The sequence below is a fragment of the Solea solea genome, chromosome 13, assembly GCF_958295425.1.
Source record: "Solea solea chromosome 13, fSolSol10.1, whole genome shotgun sequence".
NCBI classification, from domain to species: domain Eukaryota; kingdom Metazoa; phylum Chordata; class Actinopteri; order Pleuronectiformes; family Soleidae; genus Solea; species Solea solea.
The window spans coordinates 15,352,417-15,366,769 of record NC_081146.1 but is presented as its reverse complement, the minus strand read 5'-3'; the positions used below and the strand labels follow the sequence as shown (position 1 = coordinate 15,366,769).

Genomic DNA, 14,353 nt, shown 5'->3' with positions numbered 1-14,353 from the left:
CACTATATGGTTGTTTCCTTTCTTGCTTAAGTACTGAAAATATAATGCATAAAAAAAAACACCCTCTCTGCACTGTGCATTTGTAGCAAGGGTGATAAAGTATTCAACCGAGACTCGCTGACTTATATAAAAAAAAGTCTATTTTTCTTGGCTTGACAAAAATGCTACAAAGCTCCAGTACAGAACAGTATAAAGCAGAAAAAAATACGACTGTATGAGGCAGAGAAGAAAGCCCTTTCCACAGCAGCAGTTGGGGTGAGTTGGTAAGGGGGGGGTAAAGGCTCACAGACTTCCAGTATGACAACTCTTTCAGGACAAGGTACAAATGTCCTCTTCACAGAGACTAGCTCTTCTGACAGCCTCAAATCAACTCTATTGGGACAGGAGACTTAAGAAATAAAGACAGAAAAAAACGCTTTAAAGGGTTTGCTATCACACATAATATGACAGCTGAGCAGCCTATGATCTCGCTGTTGGAAGAGAGAACAATGTACAATTCGCGCACGTTCTCCTTCAATTTGAGATTGTTTTAGGGTATTTACACATCCATTGATTGTGACAGCCTGAAACGAGGTCTGATGTTTGCCTGGGTGTTTTTCACAAAGTCATGGCTGGTGGTAAACAAGATCTTTGGCCTGCGGTTTGGGGAGCAATCCAATGCCTGCAGACGTGGAAAAAAAAACAAAAGGCAGGGCTAATCGCCCACACATCTACGCACAAACAAACACACACGCAGACACACACACGCAAAGCAACCTCACAAATCAAAAACACCAAAGCGGTAATCACACACATTACACACGCCATCTGGCAGTACCCAGCGTTTTGACTTCTGCCTTCATTTAATTAAAACTTGGTATCGTTGTGCGAGTGTAAACACCTATAGTGCATGTGTGAAAGTATGTGTCTGGACACATTTGAGGATACAAATACTTGTGTGGGTGCAAAGTCCTTGAGATTACGTGTATATGAGTGTTTGTGGAATGAGTATGAATGCAGGACAAAGACCTCATGCACCACCAATTTCTTTGAACCAGTGTAGCCGCTCTCTTTTGACCTCTGTCATCAAGTGTTTCCCTCTGCAAAGTTGCTCACTATATGGTTGTTTCCTTTCTTGCTTAAGTACTGAAAATATAATGCATAAAAAAAAACACCCTCTCTGCACTGTGCATTTGTAGCAAGGGTGATAAAGTATTCAACCGAGACTCGCTGACTTATATAAAAAAAAGTCTATTTTTCTTGGCTTGACAAAAATGCTACAAAGCTCCAGTACAGAACAGTATAAAGCAGAAAAAAATACGACTGTATGAGGCAGAGAAGAAAGCCCTTTCCACAGCAGCAGTTGGGGTGAGTTGGTAAGGGGGGGGTAAAGGCTCACAGACTTCCAGTATGACAACTCTTTCAGGACAAGGTACAAATGTCCTCTTCACGGATAGGTCTTAGAACCCGAGCCAGAAGTGGAATTTAGATTTCTTTATTTTCTTTTTGCGCCAAACAGTGTGAAACACAAAGAACAGTAAGCCCACTGAAACTGACAGCATTTCCCAGACTGTCAAGACTTAAGGAGGAATGTCAACACAAATGTCAGTGCACCCAATTTCGGCAAGGTTGACAAAATCTGTGTGTGTGTGTTTGTGTGTTAATGACAGTCCTCAGAGGAACCACACAGCAACAGATCTGTGTTTGCACTCCCTTGTGCAGCACCGTCGGCCTATGGAAGCTCACCATTTGATGTGACACATCATAACACAGTTCCCACCAAAGTGTGTATGGCGTACAGTGTATAGACTGTACTATACTGTATAATGTATCTGCATATTCTGCTGTGTTTGAAAATGAGACCATATATATATATATATATATATATATATATATATATATATATCTATATATATATATGTGTGTGTGTGTTCATGGGTGTTCATGCAGGTTGGTCCCTGCGTGTGGTGTCTTCTAATTGGGCATCCGATACAGCTGTCTTGTCTCCCGTGTTTCCCTCAGTTTTCCAACCGTTAGAGTCAAACAGACCAACACTGGAGGAAGACGGAAAGAGTTTCAGAGCTTGAGATGTCCTCAAATCCATTCCCATATGTCGTCTAACATCTTCAGGCATGATTTCCATGGGGGAAAAAGGGCAACGAGATTTGAGTTTACACTGGTAACAGTTTTTCAGGACAGAAATACACGTCCGGGGTTTATGTTTCATAACACCTGCTACCAAGACAACAAGCACAATTTCCAGCACTCGCTTTGCATGTTTCAGAGCAATACATTAGTTTTTCTAACTCAGCTGCGGATGATCAAAGAGAGATTGTAAATGCATCCAGTGTGTTGTGTCCCTGATTGTTCGTGATTTCGCCTTTGAGTGGTGAAACTTTCCCTGTCCTAATACAACCCCCTTGATTGTGAAGTAGATCCATAGATAACTAGATAAGGGTAGTGAAGCAGAGGCAAGCACGAGAGAGACAGAGGGAGAGAGAGAGAGAGAGAGCAAGGCAACGAGTGTGAGTGAAAGCGAGCGTGTGTGCGAGAGAGAAATTGTCCTTGTGCTGTGCTTTAGATTCCGCTCACGTTCCGCTCTGTCCCCAGACGTTGAAAGTGTGTCCATAGTTTGGGCAACCGGGGGAGTGATTGGAAATGTCAGCTGACAACAGCACTTTTCACTGACACTCTGAGAACTGGCACAGAGACAGGGAGAGAGGAAGGGAGGGAGGGGTAAGGGATAGAGGGAGGGGGGACACCGAGAGAAGGATGCAAGCAGGAAATGAGGAGGATGACAGAATGGGAAGGGAGAGGATGGTGATGGTGGGTGGGTTGACACACACACACACACACTCACTCACAAAAGCCACACTTGCTAACAATAAAGATGAGGATGACATTGAGTTGAAAGTGTGTATGATGAGTGTGTGTGTGTCAGTTTTGAGGGGATTGTCTTTCTGTTATTCATCGTCACTCTGTGCACGAGTTAAATGTTTGCGTGTGTGTTCCCCCCCTTTCACTCTCTCACTCTATTAGTATGTGTGTGTGTGTGTAAGTGCATGTGTGCCTGTCATGCCAGTGAGTGACAGGAAACTGCCACTCAGTGTATTTTCTAAAAGCCGGAGAGAGTTGGAAACCCAAGGCTGAAGCTGCTGCCCAGCAGAACACACAGTTCACCCTCCCCCCGCCGACCTTTCCTAAACGTTACTGGCCACTTGGCACACTCACTGGGCCTCTAATGAAACTTTTATTGGCACCCATTTTTCACCCTGATTCTCCAGAACGCCTCCAGGGCTGAGCAGAAATACAACAGGCTTGAACTGCAGCTGACACGCAGAAGGGCAAGGTATGGTGTACAAGAGTGGGACTGTGCGTGAGTGTAACTTATATTCTCTATATTTTACATTTTCTGATGAGTTCATTTAAAGCCCTTAGCTCGACAATGTTTCATTCTAGTTCTCCAGTTACATTTGCTGGCAAAAGATGTTAACTGTAGGCAAACAAGACCCTATGGGAGCGCTGGTTTATCATATGCATTAAACTTTCATCATTACAGACTCATAGCTCAGAGCAATGCAAATACAACAATTGCACAGAGAAAAGTAACAAATCATAGAATCAAAGAATTCCAAAAGCACAAAAAAGAGCCAGAAATATTGGTAAATGTGTTGGAATAATGCAAGATTAAAACCTCTGCAGAGAGACGACAGAGGGAGGTGTGTTTAAACTTGTATTTTTTGCCTTTTTAGGACATTTCCTGTCAAAAACACTGACCTTGTCAGGACCAGTGGGTCCTTGTGAGGCACAACTTTATTTCTGAGAGACTGGTTAAGTTTAGGGCTAACAATTGTATTGTTGTGAGTTTATGGTTAGGGTGAGGCATTAACTGGTTATGGGTAAAGGATCACGTGTGTTTGTGTGTCCGTGTGCCCCTTTAGAGGTCAAGTGCAAAATGCTGATGCTCAGTAGAATCACTGTTTGACTCACCTAGTACTGACTTAAGCCTCAAAATGTCCGTCTGGAAATGTCCAGTGAGTAAGTGCTTTTGCCCATTTTTCCAGAATAACTTTCAATATCTGGCAGTTATATACAATTTACTGCATGTTAAAATACTGTATTAAGAATTTAATATGAAAAAAAAAAGGATTTGCCGGCTTCCTGCAATAGCGCGAGTGAAATTACCGTAATAACCACATGTTGGCTTTGACTTGCAATTACTCGGCTTTCAGAAACATTACATTAATGCAAAGCAGACTTGCGCAAATGTGTCGTCTGCAATACACTCGGTGTTAAAGGCTTAAATAGAATAAAATAAAATAAAATAAAATAGAATAGAATAGAATAGAATAGAATAGAATAGAATAGAATAGAATAGAATAGAATAAAATAAAATAAAATAAAATAAAATAAAATAAAATAAAATAAAATAAAATAGAATAGAACTCACGGCTGGCAGAGTTTGATGAGGTCCTGGTCGGTGGTAGCTGGTGGCAGGCCTCTGATGTACAGGTTGGTCTTACTAAGCTGCTCCATTAACCCTCCTCCATGACCTCCACCTCCACCGCCTCCTCCTCCTGTGGTGCCAGGACTGGGCGGAGCCATGGGTTGAGGGGGAGGAACATAGGACTGCTGCAGAAAGAGAGAGAGAGAAAACGAGAGGGGAAGGTCATTTAGGGGCACAACAAAATGAAAACTGCTTGGTCCATAATCTAATGAGGACACAGTTATTTTCGGCTTCAGTTGCATCCATTACAAAAATGAAACTCTTACAAGACTCGCATCCTTTTTAAAATAATCTCTTCCTGCATCACGTCCCACAGTGATATGTTAATTCAACCGGAAACACATCAAATCAAGGAAGCAGGATATGTACTTTATAACTACTGATGATTATGGTACCAAGTTTAGCAATAAGCTTGTATCAATAACAATTACAGGCTGTGCTGCAGCCTATAACAGCTTCAGTTAGCTTTGAGGATAGTACAATAATCTTTCACATTCAGTCAGTGGCATGACAGGAGTTACTGTACCTATTGTAGATTATAATGTTTTGGAATTTGTCAAGCTGAATTAAGGATGTACTGTTTTACAAAGTGTCAGATCGGAGGACACAAGGCTGAGTGCCCTTTCTAGTGATTGTGATTCTGAGCCAAATTAATCAGCGCACAGCAAAAACAGAAGACGAGGCAATTTTTAAAACTGGATTTTATTTTAAACTGTGATCAATTAACTTTAAGTCATTACTTGAAGTTACGGTCTTGTATTTTAAGGTAGTGCTGGGCAGTATGACCAAAAATGTATATCACGTTATTTTCCAAATTTTCAAAGATTTCATGGTATACAACGTTATTGTTTTCATGCATGAGTGAGTACTCTAGCGAAAGCGAGGCACAGTTGAGTGTTGTTGTTTTTTCTGCCAAGGTGGTGGAGTAAATTGATAATTCATGCAATTAATGGCACAGTTACTTCATCAGCTAAGCCTGAAGCATGTGTGGTGCAGCGGTGAAAAGGGTCCCCCATCAAACAGTGTTTTTCTGCGCTACATTGCAAAATATATTCATATACCGGTTTTGCCGTATACAAAACATTTACATCATACGTTTTTTAACGGTTTTCGGTATGTACCGGTATACAGACTAGCACTATTTTAATGTAACGTTGGAATTATACGTTAAATTCAATCAAACACATTTTCTACTCAGCATCCCTTCATCAGGTGCACAAACAATGCCATCCAGTGTTTAATCCTGGCCTAGGCCCTTCATCAGCTCAGACTTACTCAAACATTTCCAAACAGCCGCCACAGTCCAATTACAAAGCTCAGTACTCAATAAGATGAACATTTCTGGCAGAGAGGACAGCTTTGAGGATTAATATGGGTTTGGAGAGTACAAATCCACCCATGTCTGGCAAACACTGAGGTAACGTTTGCAGAAAGTAGAAAAGCTTGATTCACATTCAGCAGCATTCAAAACACTGATTTGAACCAGTTCAAAAACCTGGTCTTAACATCTCTAAGAAAAGTCAGGCAGCTCTCAGTGCAGGTGCAAATGCACTCAAGAAGCACTGAGGTGACACAAATGAGATCCAGTCACTCAGACCACATAGAGGAGAGGTGGCTACTTAGCCCCTTCCTGGGGCCTTGGCCACACTTATTTTTCATCTAGTCACACATTAATCACAAAAGAGCAGCCACACTGTCTATGTGAGACTGCACAGACAAAACAAGTCAGCCATGCTGCTCTTTTTGAGTCTTTTCAATGCAAGCTGCACACCGTTCACAGCAAAGTCGAGTCCGAAAATGATTTTGACCACTGTTTTAATGGCTGTGTCTGTCACATTGATCAATTTTTTAGGCATTTATTGTAAAGTGTTTGCCAGATAAACCAATCCATGGCTTAAAAATGAAGTCCTGGCTTTAAGTTGCGCATAAAGGCATAAGTTTGTTATATTTGTCATGTAAATCTTCAAAGGTAAACACTGTGCAAAACATAGCAGCAGCCCTGCAGCAGATAATGCTTCCTGGGTGAACAACAGCCGTATGTGAGACGCAGCAGATCTGCGATGTCGCCGTCACACTCTGCACACAGAACCTGTGTGGCCCAGATGGGACTCCACTATCTCCCTGTCTCACCTGCCCTCGTCAACAGTCGACACACACAAACTGGCTACAGGACTTTCCATTGCATATAGTACATGTAGAGTTGGTAAGTAAGATCAGTTGAATTGTGGACTTCTCCACATTAAATTAGGTTCTGCTTCATTAGGACCAGGTTTTGGTCTCCATGAGAACTACTGGGCCTGACAAGGTCAGTGCTTACGCATGAAAAAGGTCTTAACAAATACAAAACACGTGCACAAACACACACATCCACACATACAAAGACAGCATTAACACAACACAGGACACGTTCAGCAAACACGTAGCAGTGGAACAGTGTCATTTACAGGCCAGGGCTCTACATTAACAGCCCAGCGTGAGCTTAAACACACTTCAACAAAACAAAGCACACAGAAGGAAAAATAAATGACACTCTGTTATACTTCATTCTGAGAGCTGTGATAAATACTTCTCTATTTGTAATAATATCTTACAGGACAGGAGAACATAATTGTATGGTCTATGCAAATGTAAGAAATGCAAAGTGCTATAAAACTAAATCAAATCAATCAGTTGAAAGCAACGTAATTGCCAATTAATTAAGTCCATTATCAAGCAAAACCATCACACATTGTGCTGATGCCCTATACTGTTTATCTTCCTTTTTTTTATTCTTATATTGTGCGAGTTTGTGTCATTATATACACTAGGTAATTAATCAGTATTGAAAATAATCATCCGTTGCTAATTGTTGCCCAAATGTCACTAGTAATAGGGTGCAATGCATGATGAATGGTTTATTTGCCTCCTAAAACTACATGGTGAATCGATTCGGTACAATAACTTTACAAATTAAGGAAGTTTAAGTAATGTCTTGAAACTTTTACATTTTTACTTCACCTAACAGTAAACAGCCACACAGAGGAAACACATCAGGAGATGCTCAGTACGCAACGGTGTGCAATTTTCACTGAGAATTGCAGTGTTTTCATGAACTGTGTTAAAGACTGATTCAGTGTTTTACCCACCACCTCTGAAAAGCTACCTGTTGGGATGTGTCAAACCCAAATAAAACAGAGACACACCGCTGCAATAAAAACAACAGTAGATTTGTGAGATAATACATGTGCACGTCGCAAACATGCCATACATCCAAACGCAACCAATTTACTGTAGACAAGACACAAAATGTAACCACAAAAGCAACCTACATCCACATGATTTACTCTTTCTACGCTTAAATTATTATAACACTCTGTATTGCATTTCATAAGTGAAAATAATATTACATTTTGTTTAGATTTTGGTTAAACTGCAGTCACCAAACCTGCACACACACACACACACACACAGTTGATCAAAGATCTTGCCCAGGGAAACCTCTCTCAAGACATTCGTGCAGCTGTCAGTGTCCTGGCAAGAGTGAGCTGTGTGTGATGTGTCAGAGACTGTGAAAGGGAATCCTCTCAAACATCACAATCTTTCTCTCTCTCTCTCTCTGGCATCCATGATTCCTCCTTCTCTTCTACCTGTCAAATTTGGGTCAATCAGGGTTCAATCTCTCGCTCTTTTCACCGATATCGCTCCACTTTCCACACACTCACTCGACAATCCGGCCACTTGTCCCTCTACGGTGCCTCCTCTCTTTCTTTCTCGCAATGTCTCTGTTTTAAGGATAACCCCAACACTGAGAGCACGAATAAGAGACACAAACACAACAGCAAACACAGTTTTTGCAGATTCCATGCGTGACTGAGTCTATATGTGCAGGAGCAACTACCCATGATGAGTATCAACATTATTATGCCACAATGGTCTTCACAAAAGCCTATTCCATAACATAAACATTTGCAGTTGCCTTGAAACTTAATGACTGTGGAGCCGTGCACACTGACTCTGCTCTGGAGGCTCATTTGTGCAGATTCCAATGAATAATATCTATGAAATCTGTGTTCTCTCAATGATCAGTGCTGATTAAGTGACACGGGCTGATTTATTTTGCTGTCGCTAACCACAATTCTCATTTTTGCATGCGGCTGTTCAGTGTGCGTGCCGGGATGTGGATGTTGGTATTGTGTTTATGCAAACAGGTCTGCGTCAGAGCAAAACAGACACACAAAGGGAAAGACAGAGCTCATTCACTCCAGTGCTACATTGATACTGTGAAAAACACACATTCTGCTCTGGATGTGCCTGTCGTCCACTCTACCGTGGCGTTTAAGAGCCTTAAAAAATTAAAAACACTGCTGGCTATGTTTTGGTTGAAAAAGTACAGGAGGTGCGTTTTAGTATGGAAAAAAAATGACCTCAGGTAACAATGATCTAGTCATCCGCAGTCACTTATTTATTTATGTATATTATATAGTTTAAACCTGCCCCACACTAGAGGACAACTGTGGCGAGGAGGAATGGGAAGACCGTCTCCGGAGCCCGGTGGACAATAGAGAAAGAGGAAAAACTTGTGGATTTAAGGCAATAGTGTGATTGCTTGTTTCATGTGTCCTGCAAGACGTAGCCGAACGGAGACGGTTTGAAGATCTGAAAATCCTCTAGTGTGGGGCAGGCTTTATTTGATATGGACAATGCATGTTACTATTGTAATGTAAGTGATGGTTTGCACATATATAGAGATTATAGCTATTGCTAGTTTCCAAATCAACTGTAGAAGTTACATGACCACCTTCCTGGAAGTGTAGAAAACGGCCCCAACTGAAGGGCGTAACATGCAACATGGAAACTTGTGAGGATGATTCACTTGGACTGGCGGGACTCCCAATCAATGTTTCCGTGTGCTTTGCTAACTGTGTATTCCAGTGTGATGTCGAGGAACAGCTCCACTTTGTTATCGTTTAACAAACAATTCTCTTTTCCCTCGGTGCTCAATTGTTGTTGGCCTACGGGAAGAAGCAGTGACACACTGTCTATATTCTTTTTTGTGTGTTTTAAGTGGACAGGATTCTTTTTAAAAAACGGTGGAGGAAAATCTCAGTTTTCAGAAATACCTGCCAACACGGCATACTTATATACAGTACATTTCTATATGCAGACACTGACAAGGATTCATTACAAGATTAAAGCTCAACATCAAGGACAGCGTGTCTAAATAACTGATGATAATGATTTACAAGTGGAGAGGAGTTAAACTCGGGGGTTAGGGTTAGAAGGCAGGGACAGAGAAATGGAAGTGAGACAGTGAAAGAGAAAGCAGCAAGGAGAGACGGTGGAAGAGGGCTGGCATTGGCTGATGAAGAGGAAAAAGGGATGAAGGGGAAAGAGGATGAGACATAAGCGAAAGGAAAAAGGATGGGACATGGGAGACCTCGTAGTTCCGGCCTTTTCTGGTGCTTCCTGAAACACAGAGGAAAGAATGCAGGCTATTTTTAGGTCCAGAGCTGAGATTCTCCCTTCAGTGGCTTTAAACACAGCAGCAGAAGGGTTTAAGGAAGAGCTTATGTATACATCGGAATGGAAACATGGCTCCCAATATACCATCCCCATTTGGAGATTACACCAGCTGCTAAATACAGCATGGTTATTGCTTGTGTCAGAAACAAATCTTTCAAAGAATTTACAGTAACTCAGTTGTCAAACTGGCACATCCAGTGGGAGATGTGGCTTCAGGGTGTGTGTTCCAATCACAAAATGGAAACTATGAAAATATATTTGAATACAAAGAATAAAAAATGTTGATGTCCAGGCAAGAAGTGGAGACTTCAGGTAATGTGTGGGGTATAAATAGCTTTCTTGGAGGCAAGCCTAATGCAATCCAATACAGGATACTTACAGGTTTTCAATTGTCAAGTTGAAGAATGCGTAGGTTGGAGGTATAGTCTGTACTTAGTCTGGGGAAATCACACCGGAGAGTCATCTAATGAGACTTAACAGGCACTGGATGATCTGTGAAACACTGTGAAGTACATTTATTTAAATGCTATTTTATATATATATAAATATATATCATGAGGTATATCTGATACTGTAGATATTACTGTATTACACAGAATCTGGGATTTGGAGAGTCACAGCTGCTGCTGTTTTATATTATACGATACCATAATATATATGCTTTCAAATACTTTAAATACTCCTCCGTGATAGAGTAGACGCCAGGACTTTCACAATAAAGCTTTTTGTTAAAAAGAAATGGATTGATGGAACAAAAACACGAGAGAGAGTTTACTTTCATGAAATGAGTACAGGACATGTTGTGTTTGTGACATATGCAACTATATATAGATGTTGAACCTTGAATGAAAGATCAATTTCACTGCCTATTTTGCTGCACAAATAAGTAAATACTTCAACATCTCATGCAAGCAGTGTGGCTGCTCTGATCAGTTAACACGTGAGCCCAAATAAAAAAGCCTGACACTCCACAATGCAGATGCGCCACACGCCCGTCCAGCGTGGCTCCAGCCTAACGTTGGTTCACTTCAGATGTGCTTGTACATGTACTTTGATTTCCTTCATCTCTGCCTTCATGTTTATTTCTAACCTCTCACTGAATATCCTCCCCTCCCCTATACCACTCCACCAGTCCCCTTCCCAAAAGACTAATTCCGTTTCTGTCTTCCTCTTCAGAAGACTGGGTCGCCTAGGTTGCTTCCCAGTGGAGCACCATGTTCTCACCGTCTACCTCGCTCTGTCTCTTGTTAACATCAGCAATAGCAGCCGCCTCAACACCTAAGATGTCATAAACAAGTTGCACAAACATCCGAGGAGGACGTCCAGTTTCGACCTGGTGCCGACTGATGGTGGGAGATAAGGAGATGATGGAGTGTGACAGCGGTGAGTTGCTGAACTCTCCATGAATTCCTGTGGCCGTGTTTCTGCGAAGGTCAGAGGAGAGGGGAGGTGCTGGCGAGAGTGTAGAGACAAGCTGTTTACCATGGGATTGATTTGCATCTGTGTTTGACTGCACAGCTATTGTTCTTGAGGTCAAAGCTGAGTGAATGTTTGTGTGGGGGTTATGGGAAATGTCCATAAAAAAACAAACAAATAAAACCCACTACCCCTGAACTTCCTGCATGTGGGTTATATTGGGTTATATTCTGAAAGCGTGTTTACATGTACACATACTGTACTGTCATTCTAGAAACTGTAACTTAAAAATAATACAAAAGGTTGAAGAGGAGTTCATGTTCAATGGTGAATGATCACATACATCACAGACACTGTAATGGTTATTTTATAAGTATGTCAACTATATACATATACAGTATATATATACATATACACATATATATATATTCCATTCGATGAGATTAAAAGGTAAAACATAACGTGGAAACACAATGTAAGATTTGAGGGATCACAATCAAGAATGGGGCCGCACGGTGGTGTAGTGGTTAGCACTCTCGCCTTGCAGCGAGAAGACCCGGGTTCGAGCCCCGGTTGGAACAAGGGCCTTTCTGCATGGAGTTTGCATGTTCTCCCCGTGTGTGCGTGGGTTCTCTCCGGGTTCTCCGGCTTCCTCCCACAGTCCAAAAACATGCAATGTGGGGATAGGTAAATTGGACACTCTAAATTGACCATAGGAGTGAGTGTGAGAGTGAATGGTTGTTTGTCTCTATCTGTGTGTGGCCCTGCGATGGACTGGCGAACTGTCCAGGGTGTACCCCGCCTATCGCCCGATGTAGCTGAGATTGGCACAGCACCCCCCGCGACCCTCTGGCAGAGGATAAAGCGGTAGATGATGACTGACTGACTGACAATCAAGAATGGCTGTGAATGAAAGGATGTAGTATGTGAATGTATATTAATCTTAATCCAGGTTAAATATTGGTCCAGGGACATTGGACATTGTCCTGCACTGCCTGACCTAATAAAAACAAGTGGACGAAAATTAGCATGTTAGCCAAGAAAAGTGGAGGATGGATTTTTTTATATGCCAAAGTAGGAATTTCCTTTTGTTAAGTCCTAAAACAGAACACCATACTCATACCAATTCAAGTTGCTTGGCCACACATGTAAGTTCAAGGTCGTGAAAATGGCCACACATGTAATGTGTGTTCTTTCTTTGTCTACGACTAAGCGGCATGCTTTGATACGGCCTGCACCCAGAGTTACCCATTCTTATTTCTTCCTTTTTGACACAAACATGCTCTATATCACCGATGCTAACAAGTTAAACTATGTTTTGGTGTTATGTTAACTTAAATAAACTGTTTTCCTATACGTGCAATATGTGAACTCTCCACTTTGTTACATTCTGTGAGCCAAGTATGTAGCAGTATGCACATGTTGGCTCAGAGTCAAGTCCTCGCAAACGCTTTTTTTCTTGCACATACTCTGTCTTTAGTATAACAACAATCCCAGCAACTAAAAGACACCGTAACATCCGACCTCTGTATATTTAAAAATATATATCATTTAAATTAATCTACTATACTTCTCTGGGTATATTCAAAAAAAAATATATGCTATATTCTTCTTTCCTAATTGCATGACCTCCAAAATGCATATTGATATTGCCCCCCCCCCGTCAGTATGTTAACCCTAAAGTGTGCAGCAGTGGCAGACAAAGTCTGCAAATTGTGATTGTGCTTTACAATCTTACACTACATAGGCGGGGTGGTGTGGGGGGGTTTCTTTGCTCTTCAGTGACTTCCCCTCGTAGTTTAAAATACTGCAGAGAATTGTGAGCAGTAGCTCCGCTTCTGCTAATGAATTGCAGATGTCTCTTTAAGAGATGAAATGTATATTCTTACCTGCTCCAGCTGTGCCTCTATCTCTCTTTATCGCTCTTGCATATGAATAATCTCATCCTGCTCTCCCATTTCCCTCACCCCATCCATCCTTTCAAACATTTTCCTTTTCGAACTAAACTTTTTCTTATCCCCTTCATTCCTCAGCAGCCCACAGCTTCTGCCCTCTCTTCTTTTCCAGTCTCTTTTGTCTCATCCCCTCATCTCTTGTCTCATCTCTTGCTCATACCAACACTCCTCCTCTCTGCGGGCTTCCCCCTCCTCTTCCTGCTCCAACACTGTGCTGGAGATTAAAATATGAGGAAACAATCAAGCTCTGGCTCATTAGCATATGAACAGGGGGGCTGACAGGCAACTGCAGACATGACAACAGAGCCCTGGAAATTCACCGCCAACTTTTATTCCTTTTTTTAATCCCGGGAATGACTTTTTACCGTAGTTTGTTGAATGAGACATAACAATCGTCCGCCAGTCTTTTCAGACAGTCAAATTACCATCAGAATAAGAGGGCATGAGAATAAGACTGAATGCTTATATAGCATCAGGTCAAAGAATGGAGACTTTAGAATAAGTGTGCAGACAGAATAATGTTTCCCCATGGCAACAATGAGAAGCTAAAAATGATAGAAATTGCCTTTGTGTGTGTGTGTGTGTGGGTGCGTGCACTTGTGTGTTGGGTTCTTCTTCACATGGCAAGAATGAAAAATGGAAAAGACAAGACAAATGGCATGTGTGCTTGTGTGTGAGTCTGTGTGTGTGTGAGTGTGTGTGGGGGAGGTCGTCTCATTAGTGAATCAATTATAAGCACAGCAACAACACAGGGTCATGACATACTATATTATGCGGCAACAGAAATGGGAATGTAACTCACCGCATCACTGGAACATAGAGCTAGGCAATAATATCAGGTGTTGCTGAACAGATTCTGTGAAAGCTGCAGAGGTGGAAGTTATGAAAATGCCCAGTAGGGTCACTGCCAGTCTATATTACCTTACATCCGTTAATATTGCTGCTCGAATTTATTGTGCACTAGGATAAGAACCATTTCCTTATCAAGGTTACA

At 41.6% G+C, this 14,353-nt stretch overlaps 1 protein-coding gene across 6 annotated transcripts in view; it reads right to left on the bottom strand.

The window, feature by feature from the left end:
* The window catches only part of LOC131470984 (RNA-binding motif, single-stranded-interacting protein 3-like), a 148,382-nt gene that overhangs the window by 68,026 nt on the left and 66,003 nt on the right, over positions 1–14,353 (bottom strand). For all 6 annotated transcript variants that reach the window (XM_058647111.1, XM_058647110.1, XM_058647115.1 and 3 more), the window contains one exon: positions 4,430–4,611. In XM_058647111.1, the coding sequence (XP_058503094.1) occupies positions 4,430–4,611 (182 nt within the window). The remainder of the gene's footprint in view (positions 1–4,429; positions 4,612–14,353) is intronic.